This window comes from Pimephales promelas, chromosome 8 (genome assembly GCF_988280905.1).
Source record: "Pimephales promelas chromosome 8, fPimPro1.hap1.1, whole genome shotgun sequence".
NCBI lineage: Eukaryota > Metazoa > Chordata > Actinopteri > Cypriniformes > Leuciscidae > Pimephales > Pimephales promelas.
In genome coordinates this window covers 30519383-30535671 of record NC_142776.1, presented here as the reverse complement: position 1 = coordinate 30535671, position 16289 = coordinate 30519383, and the positions used below count along the sequence as shown (strand labels likewise).

At 37.6% G+C, this 16289-nt stretch overlaps 2 protein-coding genes across 2 annotated transcripts; one reads left to right on the top strand and one right to left on the bottom strand.

The window, feature by feature from the left end:
* Positions 1-310: 310 nt before the first annotated feature.
* Positions 311-10030, top strand: edem1 (ER degradation enhancing alpha-mannosidase like protein 1). The gene is made up of 12 exons (XM_039689566.2): positions 311-912; positions 1395-1467; positions 3559-3662; positions 3965-4136; positions 4217-4400; positions 5050-5224; positions 5642-5762; positions 6635-6805; positions 6901-6974; positions 7060-7156; positions 7289-7450; positions 8309-10030. The coding sequence occupies exons 1-12, from the start codon at positions 449-451 to the stop codon at positions 8396-8398; spliced, it is 1887 nt and encodes a 628-aa protein (XP_039545500.2). The 5' UTR covers positions 311-448; the 3' UTR covers positions 8399-10030.
* A 168-nt stretch (positions 10031-10198) lies between these two features.
* On the bottom strand, positions 10199-15757 carry gnat1 (guanine nucleotide binding protein (G protein), alpha transducing activity polypeptide 1). The gene is made up of 9 exons (XM_039689569.2): positions 15534-15757; positions 14533-14575; positions 14265-14406; positions 12362-12519; positions 12097-12225; positions 11786-11915; positions 11537-11690; positions 11123-11334; positions 10199-10998 (listed from the first exon to the last, which is right to left on the bottom strand). Exons 1-8 carry the CDS (start codon positions 15637-15639, stop codon positions 11144-11146), a joined length of 1053 nt encoding a protein of 350 aa, XP_039545503.1. The 5' UTR covers positions 15640-15757; the 3' UTR covers positions 10199-10998; positions 11123-11143.
* Positions 15758-16289: the final 532 nt, after the last annotated feature.

The window sequence follows — 16289 nt, the reverse complement described above, 5'->3', positions numbered from 1 at the left end:
GTTAACCATATATATATATATTAACAGTTAAATTAAAAATCTAAAATTATTTTCTTTTTTACTTGTAACATTTAGTATTATTATTATGTTATAGTGGTAGTGGAGGGGGTAATGGTAAATTTTAGCAGTAGTTACAAGTGAACATACAGATAAGACTTTTATGTACTCCGTAACTTCACACATGTGATTTTCTCATTGGCTTAGAGGACTGCCACGACATCTCCGCCGCTTCCTGCGTGTGTGAGTATACGCCCACATCAACTATTCGCCCTCTTCCTCATGACGTTCCCGGTGGCTGACCAATCAGCGTTGAGGATCAGGGATGGGCTGGTTTGTTGACAGGAAGTGTGTGAGAACTGAATGCGGGAGGAAAACTGTTGACTTTTGCGCCTTGGTAAGTCGCAACGTCGAAGTAAATTATGACTTTTAAGGACGACAGCAGGCAAAGATGCAATGGAGGTCAATAGTCGTGGGTCTTCTTGTTTTGAGAGTGCTGCTAAATTGCGCGGTGTGGCTAGTGTTTGGACTGGGACCCAGCTGGGGCTTTGACTTCCCCATTAAATTCTCGTTCAACTTGCATAAAATTGAACTTCTCAATGATGGCGAGAGAGTCACCGTCAAAACTAACCAGTGGCCACAGCAAGTGTACGACCACAGAAACCTTCAAGCAAAGACCTGCTCCAAGATTAATGGGGATTCACCCAAGAAGTCCTATCTCAGCTTCTTTCAGGAGGGCAGAGATGAATATGACAGAAAGTACAGCTCTTTCCCTGACGCGCTGAAAGTGAAAATGAGGGGAATGGCGCGAGACATGTTTTATTTCGGATATGATAACTACATGAAGTTTGCCTTTCCAGAGGATGAACTTAACCCTATAGCTTGTGAAGGTCGAGGGCCTGACGTCCTCAACCCGTAAGTTAGGCTACTGACTAATCCATATCAACTTTCAAAACAACCATCTGTAATTTTGTATTTCATGTTAACTATGTGCTTTAGTGAATTCCCAAGAAGAACTGACTGAGAAGATCTTGGCATGATCCATGTGTATGAAAAATCATCTAACCACTCTACAGTCTTTCTTTATTCCCTTTTCTTCTGTACATTTTTCTGGAAAAGTAGTGTCGTGTGAATCAAATGCCTGTGTTACAAAAATGTTAAATCAAGCTTTTTCCTTTAGTCAGTAGATAACAGATGAAATGTTTCTACTTGTTACTCAAGTCGGCCCAAAGGTCTGTGCATAGGAAACCTTTAAGTCATGGAGAAGGAAAAATATCTCTTTCATATCCACCAACACATTGCTTTGGCTTTACTTTATCCCTGTGTATTTGAAATTGAATAATGGCAGCATATCAAAAATGAATAGACCTAAGCATTTGCTTGTGTATTTCTACTAGGTCAAATATCAACATCAACGATGTCCTTGGAAACTACTCCTTGACCCTCATCGATGCTCTTGATACGCTGTTGGTAAGTTGGCCTCTTAAATATCATAGTAATGTGCTACAGTGCATTCTATCTGGTGCATTTCTGGTGCCTCCATCTCAACATACTGTACACGCAACGTACTTTCACACGATCACATATTAAAGCAGAGGTTGACTTACACTCACGGGATACTGCAATTCACAAAAGTTCATTATTTGCATGTGCTTTAAAGCCTTGTGTGGTGGAAAATTTTAGACTGAATATTAAGCTAACCATGTTTTAACATTTGACCTCATTTCACCTGCTAAATCTCTGAGACAATGTGTACTAAGACATTCTGTAATTTAGGTGAATGTATGTGTGTCAAATGCCTGACTGACTGTGTGTATAAATAACAGATATAGGAAATGGAACTAGACAGATGACTAAGTTAGAATTTGTCATTAATGAAGTAATCATTAAAACAAAGTCTCCTCTACCCAGTAACAGAAGAGACTGTAAGTGAAGAACCAATCATATTAATGTCATTTGACAAACCTCCCTATTGTATAAAAACTGTTGTATCAGTGTTTTCAGACTCTCAATGGAAATTGTCTGAGATCCAACGGCCTTGTTTTAACTTGGGAGATTCTCTGAGTATTTCTCGAGAACTCTCCTGGCTGTAATTAAAAGCATTGAAAGGACATTTGCTGGGGTCTGTCTGTTATTTAAGCTGTGCAGCATTAGCACCCTGCCGACGTCGACTGTAGACGTGCTAGGGTTATAGGATTAGCACCCGACCGACATCGACTGTAGACACGCTAGGGTATAGGGTAGGTTTAGTGCTCAGTCGACTGTAGGTAAAAGTATAAGACTTGGCCGACTAGAGTGAGTATTATTGTAGGGTAGTCAGGTTCAGGGAAAAAAAATCCATTACACTTGCCAGTTAAACATTTCATTCACGCATTGTTCAACTGTTCTAACATGTGCTTTTCTGAGGGCATACATGAATCTCACAGGCACTAAAAGCCTGTCAAACAGTGCCTGTATCCTGGACTAAGTTATCTTTTGAGTCATATTGAGCTAATACTGTCAAATACACATAAGGATTACATAAACACAGTTGATTATGTCTAAAGTGAAAGAAAACATTTGAGAGAAGATTGAGTGTGTTTCATACTGTATGCATGTTTATTAGATGCGTGCCGTGCCGGTCCTAAAGTGGCAGTTGCCAAATAGTAAACATGCTATATGTTTGTTAATGTATATGAAATGTGTAACTTTGTTCTTATTTTTTAATAATAACAAAGAAAATAATGACCGATTTTTATCTTCGCCACTTGTTATTTGCCACATGTCTGCCATTCTTTTTTATTTCAAATTTTGTTTCCTTGTAAGGCTCTGTTTTTAAAATGAGGACATTGGTTTGGCTGTAATGCTCAGTTCTTTATTAGTTAGTTAATTAGTTCTCTGATAATTGTAGAAAATGAAAGTGTATGTAGTTGTGTATCTTCTAGTGCAAGTATTTTTTTTTGTCTTTCATACTATTAGTAAATTATGTTTTGTGATTTGGACTAGTTTTGCAACAAAAATCAGCTGAACTGCTCAATAGTATATTCTTCTAAAAATAAAATAATGTGAGCCGTTCTGTTTATAGTCCTAAAATCCAGCACAGATTTAGCATTTTTGAGCCATGAGTTCCCTCCCATAGATGCTGGTTTATGATTTATAAGTAAAAAAAAAAAGAAAAGTAATATTTGTATTACTTAGAGACTTTCACATTTTATTCTACAACATAAATTACACAGAAACTGTTGCTAAAATTAGTTCTGCTCATGTTTCATGAAAATGCCCATTATTTATCCACTACATGAGAAGAGAAAGAGGGAATAGCTGTTTTATGTGTCCCAGTAAACAGCCTTGAATTTATCTGCACTTACGATTAACTTTCAGTTATCTAGAAAACAAACAAACAAAAAAAATCTATATCAACAGATGTATGGCCTCACCTGAACAAACTGTGTGTCTTATTCTAGGACTATTCTAATCTCAAGAATTCCTCACTTCAGTGTCACCTCAGCTTAATTCAGTAATCATAAGTATGTACATTGATGCATAATGTACTCCCATGTTTTTTTTTTTCCATTTCTGCAGGTGCTTGGAAATGTGACAGAGTTCCATCGAGCTGTTAAACTGGTGATTGAGACGGTGTCTTTTGATAAGGACTCCACTGTTCAAGTCTTTGAGGCTAACATTAGGTGCAGTATTTCACTCTTTTATTCAGTTTGTCAACACCCTCACTAGTCATTTAGTTTATAAAGAAATCCTATCCGTTCCCATTCCATTGGCATTCAATCATTGTATGGTAATAAGAAGTGTGAACATTCTCCTTTTGTGTTCAGTGAATGATTTTTTTTTATAGAGCACTGTCGTTTGACAATAATAATTAGACTAATCTGCTAAGGTTCCATTCACACTTTAAAATAAAGTGAAAATTGTGTTCAAAACAGCATCTTTTTTGTTAACCAGGAAGTAAATAAAATAAATGTTCCCTTTGCAGAATCCTTGGCAGTCTGATCTCATCCCATATTCTGCTGACTGACCCACTGCATCCTTTTGGGGACATAGAGCTAAAGGACTATGACAATGAGCTGCTGCACCTGGCACATGACCTGGCTGTTCGACTGCTACCTGCCTTTGAGAACACTGGCACAGGCATCCCCTATCCCAGGGTCAGCGCCACGTACATACTGTAGACATGGCCTAGTTTTTGCTGCATTTGGCATTTGTATCTTACCATGGTTTTGTGCAGGTGAATTTAAAGAAAGGTGTCCCTCCTGACAGCATTAATGAGACGTGTACGGCAGGGGCGGGTTCTCTGCTCGTGGAGTTTGGCATTCTTAGCCGTTTGATTGGCGACTCCACATTTGAATGGGTCGCCCGGCGGGCTGTTAAAGCTCTGTGGAACTTGAGAAGCAATGAAACTGGGCTGTTGGGTAAGTGGTTGCATTTTTTTTATGTGTTTTAAGGTACATTCAGACTGCAAAAGTGGCCCAAATTCGATTTTTTTTGTTTGTTTTTTACTTATGTGAGACAGATCTTTTTTTTTTTTACAACTGTGAACAGCACAAACCACATGGAGTCGAACCTTTTTGATTGTGATTTGGGTCACTTCCATATTGGGTCCTAATCAGATACGGGTATGATGTTTTGCAATGCGACATCAGTCTGAAAAGTCAGTCATGCAACATTTGTCACTCTAGATCAACATTCGTCACTCCTATGATTCTACATACCGCTATTTGTTTGGTCACAGGTCACAGTGGTCACAGTGAATATGGAAGATTATAACTATATGAGAAAAACTTTGCTCTCTTCCTCACCTGTGTTCTCCTTTTCACCTGCGCACAAATTCACTGGCTTTCTTAGCACAAAACGCATTATAAAAGAATGTGTAAATCCTGACTTCAGTAACCTCTGTTTACTTCCTAAATTTAACATTAAGGCTTGCAGTGTGAACGTAGCCATAGTCCTTCCTTAAACAATAACTACAGACCTTTTTTTTGTTTTTGGATCCAGTATCTTTAATTTGTGATCACATGTCTTTCTAACCAGTGATGATCCTTTTTTTTCCCCCCTTTCCAGGGAATGTGGTGAACATTCAGACTGGTCAGTGGGTGGGGAAGCAGAGCGGTCTTGGTGCCGGCATGGACTCATTCTACGAGTACCTCCTTAAGTCTTACATCTTATTTGGAGAGAAGGAAGATTACATGATGTTCTCTGCAGCTTACGAGAGCATTCAGAGTCACCTGAGAAGAGGGTGATTATAAACATGTGCATGTGCTTGTGTGAGTGTGACCACAGCTGCCTGTGGCTGCAGTTTGAGCTTCCAAAGACCAAATGAGTGCATTTGGGTGTCTAACCACCTGCAAATAAAGTGTGTCACTTGGAATCTTTGGTTGTTTGGCATGGTTTGCAGCCAAAGAGTGTATTGTTTGCAAGTTAGTTTATTATAACCATTCTTGGATTTGAATGTGTTATTCAGATTGGTTTAGGTCTAGACTGACATTTCATGGTTTTTCATTTTCTATTACTACACAGATATGCAGAAGTTTTAGCATGATACTTTCACCTCACACCTCAGGGTGTGCATTAATGGTTTCTTATTAAACTACTGTAATGCTTTTGCTGACACATCCTGGTTCTAATTGTGCACTTTTTTTTTTTTTTTTTACAGAAGAGAGGCGTGTAATGAAGGGGAGGGTGATCCACCACTGTATGTGAATGTGAACATGTTTAATGGGCAGATCATGAACACATGGATTGACTCCCTGCAGGCATTCTTCCCTGGACTACAGGTCTAAAACATTTTCTAATTGTCTCCCGCTTCTCTCATTCAATCTCTCTATTATCTTTATATAATCTAATTCCAGTACATTCTAAATGCAGTCTAGCCTTAGTTCTTAAAGGATTAGTTCACCTCAAAATGAAAATTTCCTGTTAATTTACTCACCCAAATGCCATCCAAGATGTTTGTCTTTCTTTAGTGAAAAAGAAATTAATTTTTTGGGGAAAACATTTCAGGATTTTTCTCCACACAATGGATTTCAATTGCAGTTTCACTGGGTTATGAAGAGCTTCAAAGGGCTCTGCACGTTCCTAGCTGAGGAATATGGTCTTACGTAGCAAAACGATTGGCCATTTCCAAAAAAAAAAAAAAGAAAAAAAAAGTTGTACTGTAGCCAGAGTTGGACTGTTGAGTTTTAACGTTTTTGAATCCATTCAGCTGATCTCCGCAGTACCACTGGCAGTACCACTTTTAGCATAGCTTAGCATACATCATTTAAGTGGACAAGACCATTAGCATTTCTCAAAAAAAAAAAAAAATGACCAAAGAGTTTTGATATTTATTTCTATTTAAAACTTGACTCTTCTGTAGTTACACTGTGCATTTAGACCGACAGAAAATGTAAAGTTGCGATTTTTCTAGGCTAATATGGCTAGGAACTATACTCTCATTCCTGCGTAATAATCAAGAAACTTTACTGCCGTACCATGAGTGCAGCAGGCGTAATGATATAATGCAGCGCCTAAAAATAGGCTACCTTCCGTCAACAAAACCAACGTGACAACCTTCTTGTTCCTTTAGCCTATTTTCATGAACATCATGACCTGCTGATTGCCTTTTTTCATTGTTCATTAACCAGGTGCACACATTTCTGTTGCTCAGGTTTTGAATGGAGATGTTGAAAACGCCATTTGCCTTCATGCCTTCTACTATGCAATCTGGAAGCGTTTCGGGGCTCTTCCTGAGAGATACAACTGGCAGCTTCAGGCCCCAGATGTCCTCTTCTACCCTTTAAGACCTGAACTAGTGGAATCCACATACCTGCTCTATCAGGTACAAACCTTTTCTAACTGCTCTTTTTGGATTATAACCAGGTTTTTAGACTGCAGCATTACAGTACAATTAACGATGAACTTGACTTTCTACAGGCAACCAAGAATCCTTTTTATCTTCATGTTGGGATGGACATCCTTGAAAGCCTTGAAAAAAATACCAAAGTTAGGTAAGTGGATTAAAATGTCAGGAAGTGATTTGATTGGGATGCTGGTGTGTTCTCAAGACAGATGTTTTGTTTGACTGCTTCTCAGGTGTGGTTATGCCACTCTCCATCATGTGGTGGATAAGTCCAAAGAAGATCGCATGGAGAGTTTCTTCCTCAGTGAAACCTGCAAATACCTTTTTTTGGTTAGTTTTCTGTTTCTATATGCTCTCTCTTTTTAAAATGTTATATTCTCACTTATCTAGGATTTTAAAAACAGTCAAATTTTATGCTGCTGCCATGTCAATCACTAAATTATATTTGACAATTCTTTACAGCTCTTTGATGAAGACAACCCACTGCACAAGTCTGAGAATAAGTACATCTTCACTACAGAAGGCCATGTAGTGCCGATAGATCAACGCTTCAGGGAGAAAAGTTGGGAAGAGCAATTCCCATGTGAAGAGCCTACCAAAGAGTCCCCAGCCAACACGAGCAACGTAAGTAATTGGTTTAATAAACATCAGCTGTCATCCCATTTATGAATATATATTATAGTGGCAATCTCAGTGATTCTTTGATCTCAATGAATCTTTTGAGTCATTACGTCTTTAATCAGTCTTTTTTAAAATGAAGTTAATATTGTGCTATAATTAAAACAAACAAATACAGCATTTTGCAAACAAACTAGATCTGCTTTGTAAAGGGAAAACTCGACTCGTACAAGGGTCAATTTGAGTGAAAATGCAGTGGAGTAACAAATATGCTAAATGAGCAAATAAATAAATGAGCCTAGATAATATTTCACGAATAAATACAAACCATTCTACAAAATGCATGTAACCTTTGAACAAATACCAAATCTAGTGCAGACAAATGCATATATGTCTGTTATGATTGTGAGACACTTGGCTTTTTATGAGATCTCTCAAGATTTTCTCACAAATGCAGTTGAGCAGCTTCCTATTCTAAAACAGTAGATGGCGCTAAGACATGTGATTAGTTTAGCGCACTGAATGTCAATGTGCGGGCCTATATTTGTATATGTATATTTGTTTATGTCTTGCTCTGGAGGCAGTCATATACAAATGTATGTGGGATGTCACAGATCTTGCAATATCAAAACAAGTTGTTTTTGGAGCTTGATAAATGCTTTGTTTGTACTGAGGACATTTTAAGCTCCAAAAATGGCAGGATGTTTTTAATGGTACGAAGATCTCGTATATGTCAAAAGATCATTTGACCCCTTAAATTTATATTTCTTTTTAATTATTAAAATTACAATTAGCCCCTACCAGCTTTGTTGTTTTTTTTTTCTGGTCACAGAAATAAGAATGTCCTTTTCATTTGTCCAACAGTGTGAAAGAATTTCCGAAGAGAGACGTTATGGGCTTCCTCTAAAGAGCATGTACATGAGGCAAATCGACCACATGGTGGGGCTGTCCTGACATCCGTTCTGCTCCCTGGAGGTCTCAACACTTACAAACCCCCTGGAGGGGTACAATAACTCTCCCATCAGAGAACTTTGCAGTCTCTTTTTTTTTCACATGGAGTGGCAAGGTATTTGGTCAACAAATCAACCAGAATGTTTTGTTGTGTTGTGAGTGTATATATATTTGGCATGAAAAGTGTCATTCTTAAGTTGGACCAGGTGTTTGGGTTTGGTTACATACTCCAGCCAGCAAAGTCCACAGCATTAAAAAAAAAGCTCATTCAGGGAAGTTTGGCTACAGAATCGTAAAATCAATCACAAAACTGTTTTAGATTCCTAAGGCTGATCGCCTTCTGCATTGTGCAACAGTGTGTTACACGTTTTCTTCAGTGCCATGTTTAATGAAACTTGACCTAGTATTATTAAGGGCTCTAATGGGTTGACAGATGGTATGCATGTTTCAATTTCCTTCTCAAGGAACAAACATTCAAATAAGCTTTATACTAGAAAACAGTTGTTTATCCAGTATATGTCCTTCAGGAACACGAACAGATTGGCTTCATTTATATAAATCAAACTGCTATCTGATGACTTTGCAATTTGACACATTCTTCATTGTTAATTTTGTGCCTTGGTTTGCAAGGTATAGAACACTGTGGCCTATTCTTTTTTTGTTTGTTTATTTGCATGATTCCATATTTCCAACTGTACCCATTCAGATGTTTCGGTCAGTGTATTGTGATAAAATTGGAAAGGTTTTGTTATGTAGCATACATGTTTGGTAAGTTTAAAATCTTCACTCATTCGTGTATTTTGACAGAACAAACCTCATAATTTGTTACATTTTGCACAGCTGGTCGAGGAAGTTGTGTAGATTCTTGCTCAATTAGGTCTAGTAATTAGTCTCCACTCTTCTATTTTGTGTTTAAACAAACAAGAAAATAATTACATGCATTAAAAATCTAAAAATGTTTTTGGACCAAATATTACAACATTTTACAAAAACTTGTGCCTTTAACAAAGTTCATTTTTCTTCAGTCCTCAGGATCAGTAATTTGCCATGATGCAGTCACTCAAGAGGTGATATGCATGTAATGTGTCAGTAACATTGTTAACATTTTCTCTTTTAATGCTTCGATGTCGGTGCATATGTTTTCTGAACAAAAGTCGAAAATAAGGGATTCTGAGAATGATCATTGTGCTGTTGAGACTGAGAGAAGGATTAATTTCTTCGGTAATATAGATTATTTCCTTGGGGTACGTATGGAGGATACTCTCAGTAATTAGGGGTTGATATTTATTCTGATTTGTTTTATCAAAAACAAGTATTCGAATTAAAGTTGACTAGAATAATATTGATCGGCTTGTTGATTTTATGGTGATTTAAAGAGACAAAGGTGGATGTCTACACGGTGTATTTTATTAAATCGAAATTAAAACCATGACTTGGCAAAACCGTTTAAGAGTCTTAACTTGATTGAGTTGAAATTGCAAAAGGCACGAGATAGAATCAGTGTGTGCTACTGTAAAATCATTCTATTAAACGTAATTGAAACTGTAAAAATGCTTTGAATATTTATAACACTGTAATGCAAAGCCATTGGAACAGATTCATTAATAAACCTTATTAATAAAAGCTTTACTTTTGCAGGTTGTGCTCGTAAATTATCTGTGGGGTATTTTCAGTTAAAACTTCACATACACATCCTTGGGAGCGTTAGAGACTTATTTTACATCTTGTAAAAAGGTGTAGGCTATACTAAATATCGTGTCTGCCAGATCCTTGAAAAACAAATACATCAGGTTCAGTCTTTTCTACTGAAGCTTTATTCGTTCACTTTACATTTACATGGTTGTTTCTGGGTTTTCAGACAATTGTGCCCTTTTAATCAATTTTCGCTGTTGTAATTTAATCAATGCACTCAAAAACCGTTCTTTGTCTCACAGCTAACTAACTGTGCTCCTGAGCTAAGCATCTTATTGCAATATTATTACAAGCTATCTTTTCATCAAAGTTATCCATCTTACATAAAGATTTGGAAAATGGGACATAACATGGATATAGCTCCTCTGTAAATAACACAGAACATTGCATCCCAGTAAAGTTTTCTCAATCTGCTTAAAAGTATGAACTTCACACAGTTAGTAACTGCTATAACGTATAACTGAAATACTCTCTGGACTTCATAATGTGCTCTTGCAAAACATCATGCTGAAGTGCATATGCAGGTGTTTCAAAAGTTTAGTTATTTTGTTTGCAGCTGCATGTAGTTTCAAATCTACTGGGTAAATCACTGCGAAAAACTAATAGGACCAAACACCCTCATAAGAGCCGGGTCTTCAAGAAGGAGGATGCTGCATGTGTTGTTATATATGACTTGCTCCTATGAATATGTTTTAGGCTCTGATATTTATTTAAATGCAGTGTTTAATCAAATGTATAACAATATAATTTCTTATTCCAGATGCTATCAATTCAACTCCTGTGTGTGTGTGTGTGTGTGTGTGTGTGTTTTCTCGTATGGTTATGTGTGCGAGCATTGGGTAAATCCACATTACCCAGGGAGGAAAACGAGGGGCAATGGGTCTGTATTGGATTTTGTTGATTAATCCACTCTGCAAAAGAAGAGATATTTAAATCCACACTTATAGAAATTGTGCTCATATTTGATGTGCTATAAAACAATAATACATTACTTATTTACTATGCTGTTAATATATTATATTGTATTATATTCACCTCTTCTCACAAATGGCTTGTTTAGAAGAGACCGCAGTCTTTGAGATTTTCTTTGATGATAATGTCTGTTACGGCATCGAACACAAACTTGACGTTCTCTGTGTCTGTGGCACAGGTCATGTGGGAGTAGATTTCTTTGATATCTCGTCGCAAGTTCAGATCTAAGAACTGCAGCTTGATGTAGTTACCAGCATCCTCAAAGGTGTTGGGACCTGACAGAGGCATGCATTATATTTTTAGCGTAGTTTTGCATATCATATCACCGAAAAAGAAGACTCATTTTGACATTTGGTTTTGTTCCATGATGAATCCTCACAGAAGATGTATTGATATTCAGAGTTAAATTGTCTGTTTTAATGGCAATTTTAAGAACATTTATGTTAAAGATTCAAGTTTTTGATTTTGAGGTCTCACCATCATAATCAGGGAAGCACATGCTCAGATGAGCTTTCTTGATCTTCTCCAGAAAGACATCCTTTTTGTTGAGGAAGAGTACAATGGATGTGGTGGCAAAGTAACGGTGGTTACAGATGCTGTTGAACAGGTGGAGACTCTCATGCATTCGGTTCTTCGATTGAAAGGACAAGATAAACAGTTTGCTAAAATGCACCAAAGTAATACTGTAGTTCATGTTTCATTCTTGGATCACAAATGGCAACCTACCACTTCATCGTCCTCCACCAGCACCATGTCGTATGCGCTCAGTGCAGCGATGAAGATGATACAGGTCACACCCTCAAAGCAATGGATCCACTTCTTCCTCTCAGAGCGCTGACCGCCCACATCAAACATCCTGCAGACCAACACCAGTTAACATGGCTTTGGTGTCCATTCAAGCTTATCTTGCTCAATTGTTCTTGAAACTTTTACATTGTTAAACTTATTTGTTCTTGCTTTAATTCCCTAGATGATGATGGTCATTGGGCCATTGTTATGAAGGCTCTTTGTATTTTAGGTGACTTTGTTTAGAGTACCTGAAGTTGAGATCCTTTAATCCGAACATGGTCTCGATGATACCAGTGGTCTTCACTCTTGATCGCAGGACGTCCTGCTCAGTAGGGATATAGCCAGGCTGGATCAACCTCTCCAGGTCACTCAGATAGCTTGGAGATAGAGTAAGAGAATCAATACAATATTTCCCTATGTTTATTAATTCAAAGATCATTTGACCATGGACATTAAAGCCTTGCTAACTTAAAGGTATTTAATGCTTTAAAAAGACTAATTCGAGGTCCATACTATCCAGCAGAGTCGTTGAGCTGGTATTCGGAGGCTCTGTCAAAGCACGCCTGGATGCCCGAGTCCTTCCACAACCTCAGGATGATGTCTGACAGCTCCTTGGGCATGGTGCCTTCCTCAATGGTGTCCGCTAAGTGCATCAGCTTCCTTCCGTCATCCTGCAACAAACAGATAAAAAACAGTTGAATCTAAAAATATAACCCTTCATGATTTCATAGTCTCTTTCTTTTAATAGTCTCAGATGTATAATCTCCTAATAGTCTAATTTTATAAATCCTTCAGTTATTATGTACAATTCTCTTTTGTTGTATAATCTTACAAATATGCTTTCATTATTGTCACGGTGTGGGTTCATGTCTTGTTCATGTCTGTCTTGTGATCCCCTCATTATTATGTATTTGGTTCAGTCCAGAGAACCGAAATCATAACCTAAAACACAAAACGGTCTAACTAGTATAACTTCACACTCAAAGTAAGGTTAGAAGTAAAAAAAAAAAAAAGATGTGCTTGTTGATCTTTGCGGGGTTTAGCTGACTGAGGACGTCCATACAGTCACAGTGTAATCCAAACACGACACTGGTCACTGTCAGGATTTTACTTCGGTTTTGGGAAGGGAAAAAACAGACACCCCCCTCCAACCTCTCTGGGAAACGCGTATCTGTGTTACAAATGCCTGTGGCACAACGTTTAACCATATTTAGGATAAAACTTCGACGGTAATAGCCTGCCGAGACCAAAAATATGAGACGCCTGTGTTGAAAGTCAATATAGCGCAGTAAAAAAGTGTCGGACCTCTGTGGGAGCTGGTTCTTGGCTGGGCTGTGATTGGTCAATCTACATTCTAGGGCGTGGCTTAGCCAAAGGTGAATGGCTTTATTGATTAGCTTGTTCAGGTGTGTTTGATTAGGGTTGGAACTAAATTCTACAGGACAGCGTCTCACTCTCTCTCAGGACAACGACCGAACTTACCCAGTATTACACAGTACTTTCGTGGGTAAGTACACTGTGAGTGCATTGAAAGTGCACGCACTGTAAAATAACATATACCAAAGTCTTTTGCAGTACAGCATAGGTCAAAGAGATATGTCTTTAGTCTAGATTTGAACTGACAGACTGGGTCTGCTTCTCGGAAAATGTTAGGAAGATTGTTCCAGAGTTTTGGTGATAAATAGGAAAAGGATCTCCCGCCAGCAGTTGATTTTGATATTCTAGGTATTATCAACTGGCCGGAATTTTGAGATCGCAATAGACGTGAAGGACTATAATGCGATAAGAGCTCGCTCAAGTACTGGGGAGCTAAACCATTTAGTGCTTTGTAAGTAATCCGCAATATTTTACAATTGATACAATGTTAAATAGGGAGGCAATGCAGTGTTGACAGAACAGGGCTAATATGGTCATGCTTCCTGGTTCTGGTAAAAACTCTAGCAGCTGCATTTTGGACTAGCTGTAGTTGTTTATTAAGCGTGCAGGGCCACCCCTTGATGTCATGAACGCATGAACTAATTGGACTGCATTTTTAATTGAGGACAAAATAACGTAATTTATATTTTAAGATGAAAAATACGTTTCACTAGACACGTAGGCTACTTTCAAATGAAAGTTTGGTATCCTATGGTGTAACGTTACAAACATCTTGTTTAGATGTAAAGTACACAGTAGTTAAACTCAACTGATATATTTTTGCACAAGGAGGATGAACAATACCATGGTGTTTTAGACATGTACTGTACAGTGTTAATATGATACCTGAAATAACCAAGGTCTACCATGGGATATCATTCAGTAGCCTATTGATGGTCTTACCATCTGATATCAACATTGTGTCATGGTATCACCAACGGTATATTTCATACTTTAACCCATTTATTTATATAAATGACTAATAAATGCTGTAGAGCACCTGTGAAGAAGCGTCTCCATAGGAAATGTTTAATGTGGTCATGGCCTTCACAACGGCCAGGATAGACTGCAGAGTGTTGCTGTAGATGATGACAACGAACTCCATAGACTCTTCAAGGGAGTAACCATCTTGGTGAATAATTCTGTAATGGAAAATAATTGCCAATTAATTGATGAAGTTATTTGTTGGTTATGACATTAAAGAGGACTGAACGAGAATCATTAATGAGGATAGTCTCATGTAATACTTTTGTTTTCTTAGTACTTACTTCATCTGTTTGACAATTGTGCTTTTACCCGACTCACCAGCACCTGAACGGAAAATCATCATGGATTAAGATTTGTCAATGTTATTTCATTCGTGTACATGTATACTGTTCAAACGTTTGGGGTTGTTAAGATTTTAAAACGTTTTTAAAATATCTCTTATGCTCACCAAGGCTGCATTTATTTGACCAAAAAACACAAAATATGTAGTCTTGTTAAATATTTACAGTTTAAACAAAATGTAAAATAACTGTTGTGTGTGTGTGTGTGTATATATATATATATATATATATATATATATATATATATACACACACACACACACACACACACACACATATATATATATATATATATATATATATATATACATACACACACACACAGTAATATTTGATTTATTTTGGGATGCATAAGAGAATTAATGCTGGAATACATCCTCCTCCTCTCCTCTGTCTTTGTTTATCTTATGGTGGATTACAATAAGAGGCTTGAGGCTTATTATTATTGTATTAAGCCCCTTCAATCTTGATGTCCCATAACCCTGACCCACATCACTTCACGGACAAAGACACATGCAGTTATGAATGTACATGCATACTTGAAAAATGTTTTGAAATATAAAATTTAGATATTGAGATCTAGAGACTTTGATAAACCGTGCGGTCAATTGTGTGTCTTTAGTTTATTTAGCTCCACTTTGGTTTGAATTTCAGTAAGACGTCCATGTTGATTATCTTTTTTTTCTTGTATTTAAGCTTAAGATATCTAATAGTGCTTTCATATTGCAAAAAAATAATATATATATATATATAGCAATAAAACATAAAATGTCATTCATAGTCTTTATGATCAAAACATGAACTCATTGTCTGTTTATTATGAGGTTTAAAAAGGGAGGGCAAACACAACAAAGCTGCAATACACAATTTTCCAAATCTAGCAAGTAAGCTGTTCGTCATGTTTTGACTTGAAAAAGTATTTGAGTCCCCTCATGCGTTACCTAGCAGCAGAAGTTTGACGGTCCTGGCATCTTTGTCGGCATCATCTTTCAGCTTCTTCTCTAGCTCCCTGGAGTGCTTCTCCTCGGCGCTCGCCCCGGCCCCCATACTGACTCTTGATCAGGGAAAAGAAGTCCTTCTGGATGACCACTCGCTTGCCCAGAGGCCCCCAGGTGCTGTCCAGGTACAGCTCACACCTCAACTGATGTGATCTGATGAATTGTTTTGAGTCTAAGAGGGATTTTGGGGATGTCTCTGACCACCTGGGTTGGTGGGGCCAATGAAGAACAAGGACAGAAGGCGTTCAAAGCGTGGAGAGGTCATCTAACCTCAGATTTAAGGAGAAGGTGCTGTGCTCAGCAAAAGGTGATAAGCTGTCGGTGTCTTCACGAGCACATTAAAAAGGACTGCGAGAGTAGTAAAATGTGACGCTACGAATGTTTCAATTGTTGTTATGCTATTCAAGAAAAGTTAAAGAAGACTGAAAAGTAAAAAAATGGTTCTCATAAATGATTTGATATGTTGTCTGCCATCTCAGTTTTCTATCTTTATTTTCTGTTGAAAATAATGCTTGACATCATGAAAGCAAATTGCGTCTGTTTAGCTTTTTTTCAAAATAGCCAGAAAATGTAGTTTTATTTGATAAAACGATTAAAGGTGTTCTGCACTCTCCATGAGTAATTCTAATCTCACTTTCCCACTGTAGTCATCAGAATCAGTTTCCACATAGTGTACACAGTGTGCAGCGCAGCGTTTAA

Bases quoted from the DNA above. Each gene is read 5' to 3' on its own strand.
- edem1 (XM_039689566.2), top strand. From the start codon at position 449: ATGCAATGGAGGTCAATAGTCGTGGGTCTTCTTGTTTTGAGAGTGCTG. The intron at 3,663-3,964 runs GTGCAGTATTTC...TTCCCTTTGCAG, and splicing joins GTCTTTGAGGCTAACATTAG to AATCCTTGGCAGTCTGATCT. The intron at 5,763-6,634 runs GTCTAAAACATT...TCTGTTGCTCAG, and splicing joins CATTCTTCCCTGGACTACAG to GTTTTGAATGGAGATGTTGA.
- gnat1 (XM_039689569.2), bottom strand. From the start codon at position 15,639: ATGGGGGCCGGGGCGAGCGCCGAGGAGAAGCACTCCAGGGAGCTAGAG. The intron at 14,407-14,532 runs GTAAGTACTAAG...TTTCCATTACAG, and splicing joins ACAATTGTCAAACAGATGAA to AATTATTCACCAAGATGGTT. The intron at 11,916-12,096 runs GTACTCTAAACA...GTTGGTCTGCAG, and splicing joins TTAAAGGATCTCAACTTCAG to GATGTTTGATGTGGGCGGTC.